Here is a 22070-nt window from a genome sequence, read left to right on the forward strand (position 1 = left end):
TGGCCTGCCTTTATATAACAGCTGTGATATGTCGGTGGCCTAAAATGAGCAAGCCCCTGATATATCCTACAAGCTGAGGGCACTGCAGTCTAATATTTCAACACGATGTATTACTTTCAAAATGATCATAACACAAGTCACACCACCAGTTCTGGCTCAGAATTGGATACTTTGTTTTAGGGTTTTCTTGTATTTCCAACTATATGACCTTTATGATAAAAGCATTCATGATTTAACCATCAGTTTTTTGTTATGATTACATTGACTGAGCTACCCAATGTCATAGTTTAAGTAATTGATATACAGTTTGTTATAAGAATATTTAAACCCCTGTGGGTCCAAGACCTTATATTGCCCAGCTCTTTACTGGCCTTCATTGGGCTCTCCTGTAGAGGGCAGTGGAAAACAGAGAAACACATTTTTGAATAGTTCTTTGCTTCCCTACAAGCATACATTAGGAATCCAAGTGTTAACTGAAATGCTACTAGCCAACAGTGGTGAAAAGTACAATTTACTCAGGTGCAGTGCAATACTGAATATGCATTTTCTTTTTCCCCTCTAGATTTATCTGACAGCCATAGTTACTGGTTAATTTTTTAAGATTACGATTGTATTTAAAAATAAGAAAAAGTATCACATTGTTAACAATTAGCAGTTCTACAAAAGCATGATTTTCTCCGTAAACTCATCAGGTAGTTTCATTTAAATAACTTTGGGAGTTCCAAAGAGGTGAAAGTGTATATATAGAGAAAAGTAAAAAAAAAAAAAAAATACAAATGTTTGCAGTACTTTTCTTTCGACACCATTAGTTATCTAACAACCGTTCAGATTTATTTTGTTCCACAAACTCCACAACAGTAAACTGCTACTTGCATATTGCTCATCAGTATTATGTCATATATAACAAAATATATCTGTCACAGGAGTCATATTTTTCTGCTGAACAAGGACTTTTGATACTTAAAGCACATTTTGCTGACAATACTTCTGTCTGTACTTTTATGCAAGTAGATTTTGAATGCATGATTTTTACCTGAAATTGGGATATTTTTACATTGCTACATTGGTACTTTTACTTGAGTAAAGGATTTGAGTACTCCTTCCAACAATGCTAGCCCATTAACCATGCATGCGTCCTAACAGTTTAATGGGGATGGAAATTCCTGTCTCTATGTATGACTGTTAATTGTGTAATGGCTTGAGTCTACCACCAGAGGGCGACCATTACCTGGCTACAAGAAAACAGTCAACATGTAGTTCTGCAAAAGAAGGAACTATAGGCAATATGATGGAGCCAGGAATTAGATACAGGGGCAGAAATGACCTGAGAACATTGAGTACTGCAATATTTTCATGAACCGAATCAACATCCTGACCGCGTAGGACAGAAAACTACAGACAAACGTCGCCCTAACGGTTTCTTTCTTTCTTTCTTTACACCATTACTTTATCTCTCTATTTGTTTATTTTTGTCTTTCAGTCTTTTTTGAGGAGACTAAGCCTACACACTGGAGTGCATTGTCCTAAGGCAGTGAGCACTCCAGTAGATGGTTTAATTGGAGTGCCATCACTTAGGGAACAGATTAGGCAGGAGTGTTAAAGACGTCTTTCAACATTTGCCAACACAACTATGAATAGAGCGTGTGTGTGTGTGTGTGTGTGTGTGTGTGTGTGTGTGTGTGTGTGTGTGCGTGTGTGTGTAAGGTGTGGTGAGGAGCTGTTGCTGTAGAGACAAATCTACACTAGCATTCAACGTATAGATTTTAGCTGAGATTTATAGACACACTGAACCACTTTTTCTCAGCAGAACAGACTGGACACAGAAGGATGAGCAGACAACACCAGCTGTTTGCTTGTTGTTATTTATTATGATGTCATCACAGCCTCTTTATTGCACGTTTCATAAACACGGAACTATTGCTTTGATTGACCAGTTCCAGAGTTCAGCTTTGACTCAGCTTCATTTCGCCGCAGAGATCCTGTCTTTTTTTTCAAAGCCTAGAGGCCAAGGACACATTCTGTTGTATAGCAGGGGGCCACAGCACAGAGACCTTTGTACAGCACATGGCAGTTGGCAGAGGCTGAATAGAGGAACAATGTCTGTAGTGGGTGGCTAGCTGTTTGAAAGGGATATTCATGAGTAAAGCCAATTAAATAAGCTTCCACATAGAGTTAGTGGGTACATGAGATGATAATCTGAAAGGTGATGTATTTCAAAGTGATACATTTTCTTTAGGTGTGAGTCCCATTTTCATTTCCTCATACACTCTCCAACTCCTTTATCTACCTTATCCCTTCTCCAACATCCTCAAGGCCGCCTTGTTGGCATGTGCTGCACTGGGCACCCAGCTCTGTGTGCTTTAGTTTAAGTGTGGGCTACCAATCTGTTGGTTTGGCTTTAGGTGGTCTTGGCTGAGACCGACTCAGCAGCAAGTTTCACACATAGAGTGGAGATGAAGCGGGCACAAGGTGGTGGGGGAAAGGTTGAAGGGGTGAGGTGTGTTGAGAGAGAGAGGGTCAGAGGAAGAGTGTGAGACTGTTGTCCGAGACTAGTCCCCTGGACCAAATGAGAGGAGAATCAGGGTTAAGTGCTCTATTTGTGTGGCCATTAAAAGCTGGGAGTAGAGTACTGGGCCTTGCTGAGCCAAATCTCATCAGTCACTGCCAATTTGAATCACAACCAGCAACCCGTTTTTCCTCTTTCTATTCCTCTTCTTTCGCCCTCTCCTCACCCCTCCTCCCACCCTCCTCTTCATGCAGACAAATAGACATTCCGGCAGCGGATGTGGCAGTGGTTGTCCATAGCAACCTGCCATGTGGGGTGTATCTTGTGGGAGCAGGACCACTGATTGAATGGCTAAGCCTTCTGCTAACAAAGACTGTGAATCTCTGAGATGCTTTGAGCTTCCATAGAAGCGCTGTGACTTCTGGGCTGTGGGAGTGCTTTACATAATCCAGCAACAGCAGCTCCCCTCTGCTCTGCCACATCGCTCTCTCCTCCTGCTCTCTGCACCTAACACACACGCCCCAATGTAGGTCGGCTCGTCTTGACGCATACTCTAAAATTCTTTAAATCTATCATTTAGTGTAATAATCTCAGGGTGCTGTTGGGTACGGCTGTGCAAAGGTGTAGACCGGTCAAGAGATGTATATTCAACAGTTCTGCCTGTACCTACGAAATAAATTTTAACATGGAGAAACTCCTCTAAAATGCTGCAAATAAGTGATTCTGATCACATATTTTGTTAGAAATGTCAAGTATAACAGTCACACTTTATTTTTAACAGCATATTATTGTATGCAACATTTAAGATCAGTTTATTAATCATTTACTACCATCCTAAATGCAATACATTCGTGCATTAGAGGCCACTCATTAAAATTAAATAAAATGTATAGTAATACATTAGTCCACTAATTTAGGCTATTTAGATTGTTTTTCATAAATAACTTTATTCATGTTTTTTGTCATTTATTTCCCTCCACTACATAACTGTCACACAGCAGAGAGTCTGGGATATGTCCAGCAACAAAAAGAGAGATTGATGGGATGTTTTGATAAATGTTATGTATGTTGTGCATATGAGTTCTACTCTAACATCATTTTGTTAGATGTGCCAGCAGCTGACATTGTGTGCTCTGCTTCCCCGCGTAAGCCTCTCTGGGACCGCTGTAGCCAGCTGCTCCACTGTGCCTCTCAACGTCAACACATTTAACACAGACATGTAAACTGCACACTTCAATAAGTCAACGAGTCAATGACTTCATCTTAATGGTATATGAGCTTTTCTCTTCCCCTTCCTTCTTTTATTGGAGCCACTAAGCAGTGTTATGGGGGTGTAGAGAAAGTCATTTCAACCTAAGGATTCCTCAGATTCACTGTTTCAACACGTCAGGTAAACAATCAATGGCAGAAGGCTTGCTAGGGAATAAAACTAACTGACAATGTGTTGCCCTGAAACATGTTCTCTATACTGGGGTCACTTTTACATTTACCAAACAAGGATTTGCAGCTGGTACTGTAAAACTGACCTATTTTAAACCTCTACCTGGAACACTATCAAACATACATTAAGGCACATAGCCATATTCAAAACATCACCACATACTGTATCTATGGGGCATGGAAACATGACCTACCACTCCCCTGTAGTTGGAAAAATTCAACAAGTGTTTAGCAAAGCAGACAGTTTCCCTCCATTAGTGTTTGAGTCATCTGAGCACAAATTCATAATTACTGGGTAAGACACCAGTTTGTGTTGACAGAACTACCGCAGCACTGTCTGTGTTGACAGTTTTGAAGCAAAAGAAATGCATTTGATGTGCTATATCTTTTCAGCCCTGTCACCAGTTATTATTAGAAATCCATTACAGCAATTGTCTAAGGAAATAGGCAGTTTGAGAGTGGGAGTGAACATACTGTTGCCTTGGTGCACACGTCTGGAACTATGGCCGTTAAGATAAAGGGATTCCATGATTAGAAATAGAAAAATGAGTATTTGTATCAAAAGCAAACATATTTTTTCCTGCAAAAACAGCTACAATGGGTTCTTTATAAGGATCTAAGATGCAAAGAAAATCAATCAAGATGTGAATAGATGAACTGTCAAACTGAAAATTGTGTTCTGGCACAGTGTAACTGTAAGTCGATGAGTTGGGTGAGTTTTTGTACATGTCCTTTACAGCCTTCCTTTAGCTTCCAGTTTATGCTTTTGTCCACATTCATTCTAGGGTTACAAGACTGTCATCATTGTGCTGTTTGAACCATCAGTAGTATAATGTACAAATGTACAGATACACAATAGAAATGCATACATAATTGGTTATTACAATGAGACCTACAAAAAAGCAAGAGAATAAAAAGTCTGTGGGATATTGCAGGTGAGGCAAGCAGAGCCACAAATGTGCATCCAGACTGAGGGACACACGCCCTCCTACCATGATTAAGTGCTTGTCTTTTTACACCGCATCATAACAAAGCTATCAAAAACAAAGGCTCCAAAAATTCCTCCTAAAAACTTTTTTTGTTCTTTTGTTTCTCTACTTACAACAATGTTGATTCCATGTATGTACATCCCTAGAAAATAATTTAATTATAGTTACACACTTTCTACATTTTTGAAACAATACAGTTCTAGTCCACAAGGAAGGTTGTTTGTTTGTGCTTGTATTTGTGTGTATGTGTACATATGTATATATGTGTGTTTTTTTGTGGGTATACAGTGTGTGAATAGGGTGGGGAATGATGATTGAGGGGGATAATGTTCATGGGTTGGCTAACAGTCGCTGGGGCATTTTTAATGAGTGGACTGGATGTGGTCACAGAGAGGAAGTAGTGGAGTCGACAATTTCTCTCCCGTTGCACACGGTTGGGACGCGGTGGGCGCTGACAGAGGCTATAAAACAAGATAGAACGAGAAAGAAAAAGACGAAGATAATTAATTTAAAATCAAACATTCTTTGACATTAGATTTGTGCATAATCGTTCATAAGGTCTTCCTCAGTTGATGATTTTTGCTGCTAAATGGATGAAAAACATTTTCTTAAAACTAGCAATGAATCAATATATATTTCTCACAGTATGCCATTACATTTGACCTGAAATCACATTAAAAAAAAGTTACAAAAAATAGTCATGATGAGGTCTAGCTGCTAGTGTAGAAACAGCATTGCCCTTATAGGCAAATCAAATGAAAAGAAAAGTGTCACATACATGATGCAAATTACATCACAGGTGGTGTAGATGCTGGTATGCCATTTGTAAAAACTTCTAATTGCACCCAACCCTTTAATTATCTTTTTTGTGAAGCCAATTAAATACTGTAGTTTTATATTTAATTTGGGGTGCAATGTGTGTTACACATGCTGCATATCAGCTGTTGTCACAAAACCTTAAAAATATTTTAAAGATTCCAGCCACTTCTTAGGGGCCTGCTTCTTTCTTGGCCTCTCCTTGTCCTCAACACTACAGCTCTGTGAATGTTATGCCATTCTTTACAGTCCAACTAGCTTATGATTGAAACTGGTAACAATAAAGGTAACACCTTTGGAGTAACAGTAGTCCACATTTGGAGACATGACATTATAACTAACCTGTACTATAGAAATAAGATACAAAAACTACAGAAAACAAACACATTGATAGTTTATAATTGAAGATTATGTATCCCCTATAGCAAAAGTTGAAAGAGCTGTCCGTTGTGCTGAATATTGAATGCTGAAAACACCTATTTGACAGAGGCATAATAATAAAAGAGCAAGAGAGTGCTGCTCTAAACCCCTGTCTCTTTAAAAATGAGGTAACCGCATGTAACCTACCATGAGATGCGTATGTGGTGGCAGCCCCACTGACACTGCAGCGATTGAGGTTAAGCCTGTGGCTGGTCACATTTTTCTGGGGCTGGAACATGATGATATGGACCTTAGGAGCAAACATACAGCCCAGGACCACAAAGCCACTAAGACTGACTGAGATACACATGGTAGTTGTCTGAACCTGCAGAGAAAAGAGGAGGAGACAGTAATTAGTAGCCAGACTTTGATGGATACATCTTATGTTAATGTAGTACAAAGCAATTGCCATTAGGAGCTAATTTGAGGATAATAATCTGTAATAGGAACATTTTTCAAAGGCACTTTTTGAATGAGTATTATAAAGTGCTTAACAGAAAATGCAACAATTATACATTGAATGGATACATTTAAAGCATTGAAATGCCTAAAGTAATTAACCAATCACTATACGTACACAGAGCCAATGAGGCCTGTAAACTGAGAGTATAACTGTTTATTGGCAGACTCTGTTACCTTGCAACGGTTCAGAGGATAACAATTACAGGACGGATCAATAAAAGACTTCATCAACAGAGACCACAGAGGCCAGACTTAACATTTTCTGAGTGGTAGCTTTAACTTCATTCTCTGTGATTTATTGTACAAGATGAATACAATCTCAGGTAGGTCTGGAAGCGTGTATGTTGTATATCCCTTTTAGGCTGCCATATCATTGTTGTGTCTAACTTTGTGTGGCAGAAAAGTGTTACAGGGTTAAAAAACAGCAACTCACAGTAGAATCACTTTACAGAGAAGCACATGAGTGATCAACCCTTCAACATCTCCTCTGTGTATGTGCGTGTGTGTGTGTGTATACTGTATGAGTGGGTGGTTGTGCATGTTGGTGATGTTGTGCCTCTACCTGACTAATCTTAAAGTCAGATTACAAGGCCAAGGAAATGCTGAGATTTCCAGAGGGAGAGAGAGAGAGAGAGAGAGATGTTTTTTTATAGGGATCAAATGAGCAGCCTTGGCATCAGCACTCCTCTCTTATGCCCTTTGATACAGTGCACAGTGTGTGTGTTTGTGTAAGTGTGTGATTAAGATGTGTGTGTGTGTGTGTGTGTGTGTGTGTGTGTGTGTGTGTGTGTGTGTGTGCGCGCTTAAGGTTTGTATGGATCAGGTGAACACTCACTCCCCTTTAATCTGGACATGTGTCAGCAGTTTGCCAGAGTCTGTTTGTCATGCCAATACTGCAGAGATGGGACATTTGCCAGCAGGATTAGAAATTGTTTAAGTTGCCACTACACCTGGGTTGTTACTGTTCTGTGACCGGTGTGCATGTATTTATTAGGGGTGGTACGGTTCATGAAAAAACATACAAAGCGCTCGGTTCGCATGTCTCGGTTCAGAGCGTGTGTGTGTCGCACGGTTCATTAATGTGCCCTAACCACTTACCGCCGTAGTGCCCACTTTCGACACCTATGTTAAAACACTTACTGGAAACGACGAGGGGGATGAGCGTGACGAACGCAACACATGGCAGCTGATTGGACGAACGTGTCACGTGGTTCTTGCTGCTCCCGAATTTCAAAACAGACTCTAATGGCGTCTCGTTCTGAATACGATCTCGTATTTTACGAAAATAGTTCACCGAACATGCATTCGATATGCTAATTTTAGCTATATATCATATGCTATAGTATATTTCTGGAGTGTTAAAGATTAAAAGAAAAAATAACAAGAACCGTACAGAACCGAAAACCGTGACCCTAAAACCGTGATACGAACCGAACCGTGGCTTTTGTGAACCGTACCACCCCTAGTATTTATCATGATGAGGGGCCAAGAAACTGCTCACACAGTTACATTATAGGGAGCCCCCCTCTAGTTTGAGGACAAAAAAGGTCCCCAGAAGGTAAATTATGAAATTATAAAGGAATATTTTGACATTTTCAAGCTTTCTTGCCGAGAGTTAACCACACCTCTAGCCAGCAGACTAACCACAAAAAAGCGGGAACATAACCTCCAGTTAAACGGCTAATTGTCATTTGTACACTTCAGGTTTTGTATGGATTAAACACACGAGATACAACATATTAATTAGTGATCTTAAGAGTTGCTGATGGGTGATTCTGTTATCTTTGGACCGAGCCAGGCTCGCTGTCCCCCCCCTGTTTCCTGTCTTTATGCTAAGCTAAATAAGCTAGCTGCTGGCGGTAGTTTCATATTTAGCATCCAGACATGAGAGTGGTATCAATCTTCTCATCTAACTCTTGAAATGAAAGTGAATGAGCACATTTGCCTAAATGTTGAACTTCCATTAAGTTTAGGATTACATTTTGTTGGGTTGAGGTTAGTCGTATAGCAGTTGTGGTCAGGATCAGGGTTACTTAACAGGAAATATTGTTCTGTTGAGCTGTTTTATTTGTTATAGGTTTTAGGTTTTATTTATTATTTAGAGTGTCTATTTTAGCTAAAACATTGCCAGTGTTATTTATGGTGTACACTGCTGGACCTGGGTAATGAATTTCGTTCCTTCATGTTTTAACATATTGAAATGACAATCTGAATCTGACTCTTAATGTAGGTCAATGAAACGTCCTCCTAAAAGACAGAGCCAAGTATTGTGCATGTGTGTGTGTTCAAGAAGATACCCTGTAGTCACTGGATGTAACATAGAAGATGGGAAGAAAGGCCAGCCAAATTATACAGGTGGTGTACATGGTGAATCCAATAAACTTGGCCTCGTTGAAGTTCTCGGGGCACTTCCTGGTCTTGAAGGCATACCTAGAGGGAGAGAATCATATTTCTGATTAGACACCATCTAGAGGGGAAAAACTAATACATACTTTTCTGAAATGATTGTTGCTATGAAAACAAAACTTCTGAAATTAAAAGAAAAACTGATTTGTGATTTTTTTTAATTCATCCCAGCACAATTTGTAGTTTTAAATCAGCAAACTGTAATATGTTTTTTTCTCGGTGTGCATAAAAACATGGCGCCAAACAGTGCACGAAGTGTCCCGGGGTGGAGGACATACTGTAAATATACTATCATGGCAAATCAAACCAGTTATGTACACTTACACAGTACACAGGATGACCAGGAGCACATCATATCCCAGTGACAACAGCATGCTGGAGTCGCGTACGTTACACTTTAAGATGACAGTCTGTCGTCGCTCTGGCAACGTGAAGCGCCGTGTCCCAGGAACTTCCAGCAGCAGCCAAACTGACACCATCACTAACTGGACAGAGATTAAACTCAGACAGATGAACACCTGAAAAAGAAGACAAGAGAGGAAGGTAAGGTCATCAAGATCCACTGTCTGTCTGTCTATGTATCCATCCATCCATCTGACTGATGCAGATGGATGGACATGATGCTGCAATCACTCACCTGAGAGGACGGGCTAATGAAGCGTGGCCTCACTGCACCCGCTCCGTCTTTCACGCCATTGAAAATCCTGGCGATTCTGTTGGTTTTGGTAAGGAGGGCGGAGTAGCAGACAGCGAACGACGTGCCCAGGCTGAGGCGCCGGAGGGCACAGATGGCAGGAGATGGTTTGGCCAAGAAGAGGAAAGTCATGGCGTAGGACATGAAGACTCCCAAGAGGAGGATGTAACATAGCTCTCTGCCTGAAGCTTTCACCAGCGGTGTGTGGTTGTGTCGGATAAACACCCAGAACACCAGACCGGTGCACATGAACCTGTGGACAAGAGGGAAGTTATGCAGCAAAACAGACAAGCAGTTTCATGAAGTCACAGTTTTGTTAAGTGCTTAAATGCTAATAAACAAGTCAGGCTGAGCTTTTAATATAACAAAATATATCACAATATAGGCCCATATAATAATACAGTTTGTACATGTTAAAGTATGGAAAAGCACAAGTAAATTGACTGTTTGCTAAGCCCCACCCCCTTAGTTACTGTTGCTACACCTGTCAAGTTTTCCATTCCCACATGGCACATATTATACAGTGTAATGGCAGCAGATTTACCACTCAAATTTCTTAGTTATTTTCTAAACTATGGGTCCTTGACTTCAGACAAAGGTGGGCAAAAGCAGGCTTTTTGGTACAAGACAGACGACTTGAATGATTTTGCTGAAATAACAACAGTCACTGGCAGATTTCATCAGCTGTGGCCATGAGTTGGTTGAAAAAGCTGTTTTCAGTTGACTAGTTTTAAAACAAGAAACGCAAAAAGTCAGCATCCTCACCATTGATAATCCATGTAGAAGACATGTAAGTAAAGAAGCAGCATAGTTCTTGTAATCAAGTGGAGATCTACAGTATATTGTAAGTATGACAAGGAAAAATGTGTGTCTAGAGGTTGTTGGAGTGTAAACATCCCCAAATCTACGGTGGCCGAGATGGTTCAACACAAATACAAAAGCTAAAATACAAACACAAAAGCTAAAACACAAACACAAAAGCTAAAACACAAACACAAAAGCTACAACACAAACACAAAAGTTACAACACAAACGCAAAAGCTACAACACAAACACATAAGCGACAACGGAAGTGAGTGTGTTGTTGACAAACGGAGCCGGTGGATGAGCAGGAGGAAAGTTCTTGTATGTTTGAGAAGTAAGTGAAACATGGTTCATTGCTAATCATGATTACTGTCACTACGTGATTGTCACAAATAAGCAATGTTGTTCAATATCTTTTTTTATTTTCATATGTATGTACTCTGCCATTTAGGCTATGAAGCTACAGCTATAACGTTATCTAAATGGCGCTCATTTAATGTGCGAGTGCTACGTTTAAAGTCTATAGTTTGTCACGTTTAGTGAAGCTGTTTAAATCACACAAATATTATATCCCACTGTTACGTGCTTGTAACTTGTTAACTGTATCTATCTGGTTATTGATCAGCTCCCAGTGGCAAATTCCCTCGATACGGTTGGTTTGGAAAGTGTGTGTGTGTGTGTGTGTGTGTGTGTGGTTATGGTTACGGTAAACAAATGTTTAAAGTGAATGCTAATTGTGTTACCTTCAATATGCTGCCTATTACAGTGTTAGGGGCGTAATATGTCATACATACACACATACACGGCCTATGTTCACGGTCATACACGGTTGACCTGAATAAAATAAACCCATAATATTAACCATGACGTTGCTTCCTGCTTACTACTGGAAAATAAAATAAGTAAATAAATAGAATTCAGACTGTGGACTCTTGTGTTTACACTTTATTTAAAGCCATGTAAAAGCATTTATTCATAGACTGTTTATTACCATTTGTACAGACTAGGGTTTTGTTGCAAGTCCATGAACTCTACAATTAGGCACACACACACACACACACACACACGCACACACACACACGCACGCACGCACACACACACACACACACACACACACACACACACACACACACACACACACACACACACACACACGCACACACGCACACACACACAGACCTCAGGACCAGTCAGAAACTGTTTAATCATGTTGACGGCCTTTTATCACTCACCCTACACAGGCGATGGTAATTGGACCAATGGCCCAGGCATCTTCCCACATTATATAGTCCTCAGGAAGGTCGTAACAGGCCGTCAGGTCATCAGTAGGCCACTGGCCAGGAGCACAGGGCGAGCAGGTGAACTCATCAGCCAGGTATTCATGAGGCTCGCAGGCTGTACAGATCCAGCAGCAGTACTCACCTGGGAAACAGGAATATGAACAGCAGAATGTGACAGTCTCAGATTTTTCAAAAGGCACTGCTGCTTGGTATGGTATGTCACTGTGATAAAAAGAACTTTGTTGAATTTCAGTTTCCTACCTGCCTGCATTTTCTTCATCTCATTGCGTTCACAGGGGTCGCTGCACTGCGAGGTGGGCACCACTTCTCTGGGCCAGTGAATCAGATCGTTGCTCAGAGTTAGACTCTCTGCCCAGTCACCTACTGGCACGTAACCGTAACGATCGGCAGAGCGCTGGTAGCTGAAGATGTTGTATCGGCCCACGCCATCACCCTGGGAATCAAACTTCACTACTGTCTCACTGCCTGGAGGAGAGAAAGGGGCTGCAGGGGGTGAGAGGAGACAAAGAGTGGAAAAGAGAGCGATAAGACGAGTGGAAAGAGGAGATTAAAGCTAAACGATCACAAACAATCATCCCATTGATGTCTCATTGATGCCTCTTAGACGCACCAGTGAGGACAGAGACAATAAGCCATGGTCAGTTAAGCCTTCAGAGTCCAGAACAGACAGTGAAGGGCATTACAACAGTGTTTTCATTACTGAAGACCAGCCAGTTGCCAAAGTATTTGCTAAGAGGCTATAAATGCCTGGTATGCTCGGTGATGTCTGTGTGCATCAATGGCCTCCCATCCTTCCCTGAGGTCATATCAGGACAAAAACACTGTTCTAAATTCTGATCTGACAAAGGTTATTACCAAATGCATCATTAACAAACTGCTCATAAAGTCATATAGACATGAAGGCAGAGGACTGCATCTCTGGGCAGTGCTCTAGCTACCCACACATTGATAGAATTAGCCTCTGGGTCTCTTATGTGAGGGAGGTACACTGCTGAAACTGCCAAATTGGTTTGTATACAAGTTGTTGTAAAAGGATTACAATCTACCCTGAGGATGTGGGAACAGAAGAGATTGTAAAATTGGCAGGATGCTGAAACCACCAAAAAAACAAGGAGAAAAGTAGCTGTGGACTAGGGAAAAATAGTAACTTCTTGATGTGTTGCAGGCAGTGTTGGACCTGACAGTGCTGACACTTGGACGTTCTGACACAGACAAAGTGTATGTCACTCCTACTGTGCCACTTCTGTCCTTACAGTGGAGCAATCAACTCTGTGCTGCTGACACACTGTACAGAGCTGAGTGTTACGCTGCTGCCTCCCCTGTCAAATGATGATGTGGCTGGGGATAGTGCAGCGTACACAGGGTTTATAAAGCATCACTCTTCAACGTTTAACAAGGCTCTCGGTCTTCAGTACACAGCAACATTGATGATACTGTGCTGTCTTCTCCATATCTCTGTGTCAATGGATAACTGAAGAAATCACGGGCCAAATGTACAGCTTGGGATCAGTGGAAGGAATCAAAATACAGATTGGATATGTTTGTGTGAGGATGTGCGCGCACACACACGCCTGTGGAAGCTCCATTAGGTTTTACCTTACAGTGTGATGGTTAAGGTATTGCTCTGAGCGCTGTGGGAGGCTGTGCTGACAGAACCAAAGCTCTGACCCTGCTGTTAGTAGCATGTGTGTGTGTGTGTGTGTGTGTGTGTGTGTGTGCATGCTACACTGACAAGGGCTAAAGCTGTGCTATTGTTGTGAAGTCTCCGTGTGTTCAGAGAAGAATAGCGTGTCAGATGGCAGCAGAGGGGGTTAGGGTTTATGAAATCCATAAATCACAGAGACAGCACAACCCTCTATCTTTCTCCTCTCTCTGTCACAGGTAATTCTAAGTGTCAAGTCTTCTTTATATTTTGGGCCTAAATGTTTAGGTGACAGCTAAATTAAAATGATTTCAATAAGATGGTGATAATATCTTCAGACGAAGAAGAGATATGAATCCATTATATTGCTAGTTGGCAGATAATAAAGTCGGCTCATAACACTGAGCAATAAGACAAGCCGTGCCTCCTCCTCTTAGACACCCATACACACTCACAGAAACACTTTGCCACAAGCTATTTATCATAACTGCACCTTATTAGGACCTTAGATGTGTGCTGAAGCCTAATTAGCTGTATGTGGTAATTACGTGTAATGCAGACTAAAGAGATAACGGCATTAGCCTACAGACCCATTTGAGGGCATTGTATTGTCCTTGACTTCACTCTAACAGATCATATTTGGGAGCAATAGACTCACAGGACTGGTGATTCCTCCCTATAACCCACACCAGCGACCTTGCTGACGTGACAGAGCAGCTTATCAGGAAAAGTGTATGAGGGTGCAAGTTAGAGCTGGTGAAGGCCACCAAGACTCCTCGGGGGACTGCAGAGAGCTGAGACAGGCAGCCCAGGTTCTTGACTGATGGACACCACTCTCTCCCCTCAGCGCTGTCCTGAGTTAAATTTAAAAATCTTAGCAATCCAGCGGCTGAACGATTTTTGGTTCTGACTAAACAAGACTAGGGGCCCTATTTTAACGATCTAAGCGCACGGCGTGAGCGCTTTTGCTAGTTTAACGGTGTAAAAAAGGGTCTGTGCGCCAGGCGCATGGTTCAAAAGGGTTGTACTTAGTGTCTTAGAAACTGATCTGCTTGTGCGTAAAGTGAAAGCGAGCGAGCAGATCATATCATAATACTATTTCACATTGTAATATTTTTTTTACCACCAATCATTTGAATTTCTTCAGACAAGTGGTGGGTAGAGCAGCTGAAAGGAAGTTTGTCCGTCAGCCACCTTTCTACAGCCTGTTTCTGTGTGATGTAACTTTGATGAACTGTGAACTGAACCAATTTGATCATTTGAAGAATTGAACGTGGTAACTGCTTCCTAACAGCAGCTTATGGGCTTTCTTGCGGTGTCTTAACACATACTATAACACAACCTCAGCCCTTAAACAGTGATGATTAATGATTATTTGTGACCTTGTCCATAAAGTACATCCCGCTGGACCAGTCCAGTCCAGCTGAGACCCACAGCACTACTCGCATCTTTGAGTGACTTCCCATGCCTGCAAGGTGTCACCAACATCCAAAGGTGGACCATGCCTTCTCAGTGACATTCTCCCCAAATCATTCATGTTATGTAGCTGAGGTGCACTGGATACAATGAATAATGGAGTTTTTAGACTCAACAAAAGAAAGTGCCCTTTGCACAGACCAACTGTGAATATACTGCTGTTCTGAGAGGATTCATTGCATTGTCGACCAAAATGCAATTAATCAAACAGCTGGAGCCACAGAATGTAAAACAAATAACAGTACAAAAAAAGCAAATAAAGTTAGGTGAGACAAACTGCGGTTATTACGCAGCCTTACCAGATACCAAATTTTTGTGAGACACTTTTTTAGCAATCCTGCTAACTCGAGAAACACCTTATTATTCTTGCTTAATTAGAAGCATTGTGAAAACAGGCTTTTCATTCAGAAGCTGTGAAATTAATTATGTTCTCGGCCATGTCGGGCTAAAGCGAAGCCCAAGGGGGATTGTGGGTATTAAAGGCAGGGAGAGAGAGGAGGCAAAGGGGCTTGGGAGGAATAAGTAGGAATAAGTAATCTGAAAGTGGAGAGAGAGAGAGAGAGAGAGAGAGAGAGAGAGAGAGAGAGAGAGAGAGAGAGAGAGAGAGAGAGAGAGAGAGAGAGAGAGAGAGAGAGAGAGAGAGAGAGAGAGAGAGAGAGAGAAAGAGAGAGAGAGAGAGAGAGAGCACAAGCAAATCTTTTCTTTGTGTGAGTGTGACTAAAAATTAAAAAGGTGGCTGTTGATTAGTTGTTGGCTAGGGAATAGATAATTGTATTTCCAAGCATCAATTCACCTGAATCCCTGATTTAAAACTGATTGAAGCTTGACAAAGTAAACACTGCACATAGGTCTGTGCACAAATGCACACCTGTTCCAGGTAAAATATTAAGATAGAACGGCTCTGCATGCTAATGGTGTGAACAACCTTTCTTGTCCCTCTTTTTCTTCCTCCAGAGGGTTGATGACCTTACACATCTGTGCCCCACAGAGACACAGACACACATCCCTGAGCTTTTACAGATATGGACACAGTGATGCACTCACATGTCACAAACGCACACACAGACAGATCAAATTAGCTATATTTGTTCTCCCTGCAGATTTGGTCGCTGGGGACGGAGGCGCTGCCTGGGCCATGGACCAACAGGCCTCAAGGGAACAGAGGACAGATAGGGTGGAGAGAAGGAAGTCTATAACAATGGGGGGAGAAATGTATAGGAGGAAACATGCAGCAGCAGAGAGCTGATGCTTGACTGAAAGAAAGGTGGTGAGATAGAGGAGACAAAAGAAATAAACGGCAGGCCAAAAGCAAGAGGTGCTGGAAGGAAGGCTGAGCCGAGAGACAAGATAAGGGCAAAGAAAGGAGGGAAGTGACAAGGGAGAAGAGGGAAAAGAATACTAGAAAAAAGAGAGGAGATAGCAATAGAGAACAGCAAGAAACTGGTGTGGCGGCAGCAGAGATATAGGTAGACGGAGGAAAGCCTTTAGACGGACGAATCAATAGAGAAAAGGTGAAGGATGGATGAAGGGATGAGCAAAGTGTAGGATTTGAGGAACAGACCGGCGCAGAGAGGTGGTGGAGGCATGAGAGAAACCTTGTGAAGTCTGAGTGGGATGTGCTGTTTTTAAATGTAGAGAGAGTAGGACACTTTCTAGTTAAGAAAGAGAATGGAGATAGAGAGACAGACAGAATGAAGAGTGAGAGAAAGAGAGACAGAAAGAAAGAGAGAGACAGATAGTGACAGAGGCAGAGAGAAAGAAAAGAGTGTGAAGAGAAAATGAGCAAGTGAAGGTTGTTCTCTTGCATCTAAACGTTGCAGTAAGCTCACTGCTCAATATGGCCCTGAAGGCACACCGCCTCTGCTAACACAGACATATCTCACAGACGCACAGACACACACACACACACACACACACACACACACACACACACACACACACACACACACACACACACACACACGCACACACACACACTCACGCACACACACACACACACACACACACACACACACACACACACACACACATTCACGCACACACTCACACAAAAGCGCAGAGAGAAGGGGGAATATCACATCTATCACTACTATTTGAACAGAAGACTGCGTGCATGTGTGTATATACTGATATGGTTGCTGCAGATCGGGGAGGTGGGTGGGTGGGAGTTGAATGATGGCTTTGAGAAGTGTGTGGGTTGGGGGTGTCTGCAATTTCATGCTGGTAAAAAAACAAGCATTTCAAGCTGCCTCTTTGTAAAAAAAAAAAAAGCTGACTATTTTGCAGCGTTTGTGTGTGTCTTGCGTGTACGCACATGTGTGTTTTGTGTTTGAAGTATGTAGCGAGGCCTTATAAAAATGCACAAATGAGCCCACGTGTCTATTGCTGGATGGTAGGGAACAGTTCCCATGATCTACCAGATCACTTCAACAATTGGCAATAGTATCAGCTTCATTACCATAGCAACTAGCAAGATGAGACTAGATGAAGAGAGCGGCATTAAAACACACTCCTAACCACACAAAATACTGCCTCAGTGCACCGTCAGTGTGTATAATGAGCATGCATGTGTGTGTGAGAGAAGGAGATGGCAGAGAGATAGAGAGTGCGGAAAAGTGTTGGTTTTCCGTCTGCGACAGTTCAGACTGAGAGCACTGCGGATGGTGATACTGCAGTATTTATACCCCACATTCAACCTCAACTCACCTCAACTCCTTTCCTTATATACTGTAGATGTAAAGATGTATATGTACAGCCGTGTGAGTGCGTCATTCTGGGGATTAACAAACAACTCAAAGCAAACGCTGCAACAGTTCCCCCAGTTTAACTGTACCGCCACGTTCAACATGAATGCATTTTTTCAAACCCATAAAGCTGTTTGCCATGCTGACACCATCGTCACTGAGCTGTAAAGAACTCAAGATCTTTGTACATGCTGTTACTCACTTCGCGGAGTAAAGACATGTGCCTCATGGACATACTTCAGTAGTGAAAAGAAGGGAGGGGGAGCGGGAGAGGGGAATGCAAGGGAGAAAGAATATCAGACATAGAGATGTAGGGAAGTCACCATGGGATTCACATCTCCTCTCTTCTCCAACTTACTCCACACATTTTAAAACTTGTGTCTATGTGTGAATCTGCATATCTATTCCATCCCTCTCTGTATGCATCCTATAAGAGAGTGGTTATCATCTGTGCCAACCAGAGGCTGCGACTGCAATCGCCTCGACTACTTCCTCTCTCTCCTTTCCTCCCTATCTTACTCGCACTCTTTCTCTCTCTTTCCTTCTTTCTGTCTCCCTCCTCTCATGCAGAAATGCTCGAAGTCCTTTGATTTGTAGCAGAAGTGAAGATGGGGAATTTCAAAGAGAATCCTCTTCTTCTGCTGACGCACGCTCTCCCACTCCAGCATTGCCTCAGTGCTCCCTTGTTCCTTCCCTCCTTATCTCTTTTTCTGTCTTACTCCGTTTTACCTTACCCCAAATTCTCTTTTCTCATTCTAGTCTGCCTGTCAGTCTTATCTGTACGCTTCCTTTCCACTCCCTCCATATGTGATGCCATTCTTTCGTCCTCCATCCATCCCTCCTGCTCTCTCCCCAACGTTTTGTGGCAAAGCTGCCGTGTTAGTGCTGTTTGTTAGGCTATTTTGATGTCTGCTCCTGGTCACGGTTGGTGGAGGAATAAGTACCTCTAAACCTGTGTCAGTCCCCGAGACACAGCAGTTTATTTATAACACTTCCTTTGTACGCCATCTGTCAGTCAAGCCAATCCCCTGTCTCTTCTCTCCTAACTCTACAGAGACTGACAGACAGACAGGCAGCCTGCTATAGGAGCTATTATAACACACACAATCTCATTAGTTCAAGAGAGAAGAATATGGCTGAAGGATTAACTGCAGCTCACATTCCTCAAAGCAACTTTGTAGTGTCGTATCAATTACGCATGGGTAATAGGTGTCAATGGCATGGCTGGCTCTGACAATACATAGCAATTAAGCGGATTTGTCTCAGTACGTTTTATGTTCTGTGGTTTGCCTGCTTTGGCTGAGGAAAAGGACAACATCCCTGTGTTGTTCATGAGATGACTGTTAACTAGGCACAGCACTCACATTCCTGCCTGTTTCTTGCTATCTTTCCCTCTTTTCTCCCCAACTTCCTCTCCAACATTCACTTCTTTTCACTCTCCATCCACCTTGAACACCTTATCTCTTCACTTGCTCCAGCTCTCTTACCTGTGAAGCTGACATTAAGGATGTAATCCCTGTAGAGTCTGCGCCCATCCAATACCTTCATGCTGTCGCACAGCTTGGTGGTGTTGAAGCACAGGCTCCGTTGCATATAATGGAGGGCATGAGCAATGGCGTACACCGCGTTCACCACAAACATGATCTTGGACTCTGGTTCAAAGTTACTCTTGTCCATTGACAAGTCCATGTCACATGGTGGGAGAGATGTCTCTCCCAATCCAACACCTCCCCCCCCTCCTCCTGCTCCTACACCACCCAAGGAGCATTGGAACCGCTGCTCCCAGAATTCCCTGTACCAGGGATTACGGTGGTTTTTGACTGGGTTCAGGCTGAGAAAGTAGCGGTTGAATTCGGGCACAGGATTGGCTGCCAGCTCAAGTGTGATGGCTCCTTCAGCAGTTACCTCATTTCCCTTGACAATGCTTTCCTGTGCACCCCAGCCATCGCTGGCCACCCAGATGAAGGAGGTATTAAGCCTGGCCGCAGCGGCCAGCAGCTCTCTGGCATCGTCGCTGCGCAGGAAGAGGACGGCCACACGTGCATTAGGCTTCTGGAGGAGCTGGCGGATTACAGCTTCATAGGACTTCTTAGCGTTAGTCCGCCCCACCTGGACAGAAAGAGGACATTAATGTTATGACAGATTAAATATAATTTAAATGATACTTACTTCTACTCCCAAATAGGTTTGTGGCCCTATTTGTGATGATTTATCACCATCATTCATGAGAAGAAACAAGCCAAAAATGAACTTCCATCTCACACCATCATGCACCTCCGTAGCAAATGAGAAGAAAAATGTGACTATGAAAGTACCCAGAATGAGTTCTTGGAGATAAGCTTTCATTTTCTGGTTCACAACTGATAACACCAGTGTAATATAAACTCCATTTGTGTGTAAAACAAGATAAGACATGGAGACAAACTTTTATAAACTCACAAATGTAGCGCCCCGTTCATTGTTATTGGTGCAGTTGCGGGCCATATATCAGTGTGACACTGCTGATTAAAGTTTGGGGTGTTTGGTATCTTGCATTGAACAACGGTTGCTTATATTCATGCACAAAACTCATATTCTGTTATATTCTATCCAATGCCTTACCTTCTCTGAAGTGGCGATACAGATGTTCCTCATCCGTGCCTCTTGTTCGAAGGCCTCTATACCAGTTTCACCGTAATCACCCTCCGATGCCACAGTGGACACGTATGTCCAGTTGAAGAACCGGAGGATCTCGGCCATTGCTTTGGCCTGGTAGAAGTCAGGGGGCACCGTGCGGGCGAAGTAATCATAGCGGGTCTTATCACTGAGCTTGGCACTGGTTGAAGCGTAGCTTATCTGAGGAATCTGAAAAAGCCTGAGAAGATTGGCAACCTGTGGGGAGAGACATGGTAAAATGTCAGGCCAAATAAATCCACACCTACTCTTGCAGAAATAAAACTTTTTAAGGAATCGTAGGAACCTAACACTGAGCGATTGATAACTCTTTCAGTTGGATTCTCCAGCTCATGAAGATATAAAAAGTTTTATTTTAGTAATGATTTTGTTTCAGAATAAACACATACATTTTAGTTTGAGACACTATCAACATTATCTGCCAGCATGGTCAACTGTTACACCGCATTACGTGGTGGTGGCACGGAATGTGTGAAAATTCCGTGTGGCCACCATGGAAAACAATGCCAATATAAAGTCAATGAGAAGATGACGAAGCATTAGGAGCGACTACGGTAGCGAGTAGTATAAAAGCCTGAAAATCCACGTAGGGAGGTTGGTCGAGGTGGTGGATGGGTCAAACACAGGACTTTCACCCAGAAGACTGGGGATCGTGTCCCGCGTGTCACGTTTCCTAAACTCAACTGTAATCGTCCTGTTCTTCTTTTCCTAAACCCAACCGTCCCGTTGTTGTCCCGCGTGTCATGGAAACATGAGCCCACCCACAACCTTTTCCTTTTCCTTAAGGAGCCATGATCATTTCACGGAATTCTTCCGTGGGTCCATCACAGAATTTTCGGCTACCCGTGTTCATTTTACAGAATTCTTCCGTGGGCCCATCACAGAATTTTTTGCGATTCAGTGAAACTGCCGTAGATTTTGAGTTAAGGGGCCGTGTTCATTTTAGGGAATTCTGTGAGATCAGGTTGTTATCTGCACAAGTACTTAAAGGATGAATCCCATAATTTTAGTTTAAATTAGTCCATTTGATTTCATGTAGTTTGAGATGGACTTGAATTGACTGATTGATTTTGATCTCAATTTTGTTTGTTTTGTTGACTTGTGTGAACACTAATTTGATATGCAGTGCAACTGAAATTTGAATCAAATCTGAATCTTGTATGTGTCCCATTAACTTCTGATTAATTTATGCAAAGTGATATAAAAAGTATTTTCTATAATCTGCAGTGTGGAAGTGCGCTAAACTCAAGACTGAATGCAGTCAAGCAGCTACTTGTAGTGTTTACAATGCAAATGTTTTGAGAGGTAGCAGCCACAGAGCCAATTACTGTACAATTAATTTAATGGGGCACTTGAAAGAAGTAGTACACAGAGAGGATACGCAGAAGATGTGGTGAAGCATCTCAAAAATAAAAATGTTTGTGTGTGTGTATTACACAGGATGAAAAACCTCTTCATGAAAAATGTAAAATGTGGATTTCACTATGAGCCACACTAAGATGTATAGAATGAAACCTTTCTCTGGTATTTGCATATCAGATACTGCTACAAAGGATGTATCCATTTGATTTGTTTAAAAGGTGCAACCATGTGGCTGTTTGGCTCGGTTGGTAGAGCGGGCGCACACATGCGGAGGTTTGTTCCTCGACGCAGAAGGTCCAGGATTTGAATCTGACCTGTGACGGTTTTCCTGCATG

At 42.3% G+C, this 22070-nt stretch overlaps 1 protein-coding gene across 8 annotated transcripts in view; it reads right to left on the reverse strand.

Moving 5' to 3' along the window:
* Positions 1-3435: 3435 nt before the first annotated feature.
* grm3 (glutamate receptor, metabotropic 3) overlaps positions 3436-22070 on the reverse strand; it is a 39371-nt gene continuing 20736 nt past the window's right edge. For all 8 annotated transcript variants that reach the window (XM_031293542.2, XM_031293544.2, XM_031293548.2 and 5 more), the window contains 9 exons: positions 20302-20571; positions 19188-19809; positions 12079-12321; positions 11770-11959; positions 9677-9986; positions 9364-9557; positions 8931-9063; positions 6319-6496; positions 3436-5396 (listed from right to left, as the gene is read on the reverse strand). In XM_031293542.2, the coding sequence (XP_031149402.1) occupies positions 5320-5396; positions 6319-6496; positions 8931-9063; positions 9364-9557; positions 9677-9986; positions 11770-11959; positions 12079-12321; positions 19188-19809; positions 20302-20571 (2217 nt within the window). In that variant the 3' untranslated portion in view covers positions 3436-5319. The remainder of the gene's footprint in view (positions 5397-6318; positions 6497-8930; positions 9064-9363; positions 9558-9676; positions 9987-11769; positions 11960-12078; positions 12322-19187; positions 19810-20301; positions 20572-22070) is intronic.

This window comes from Sander lucioperca, chromosome 7, assembly GCF_008315115.2.
Source record: "Sander lucioperca isolate FBNREF2018 chromosome 7, SLUC_FBN_1.2, whole genome shotgun sequence".
In the NCBI taxonomy this organism is placed as follows: Eukaryota; Metazoa; Chordata; class Actinopteri; order Perciformes; family Percidae; genus Sander; species Sander lucioperca.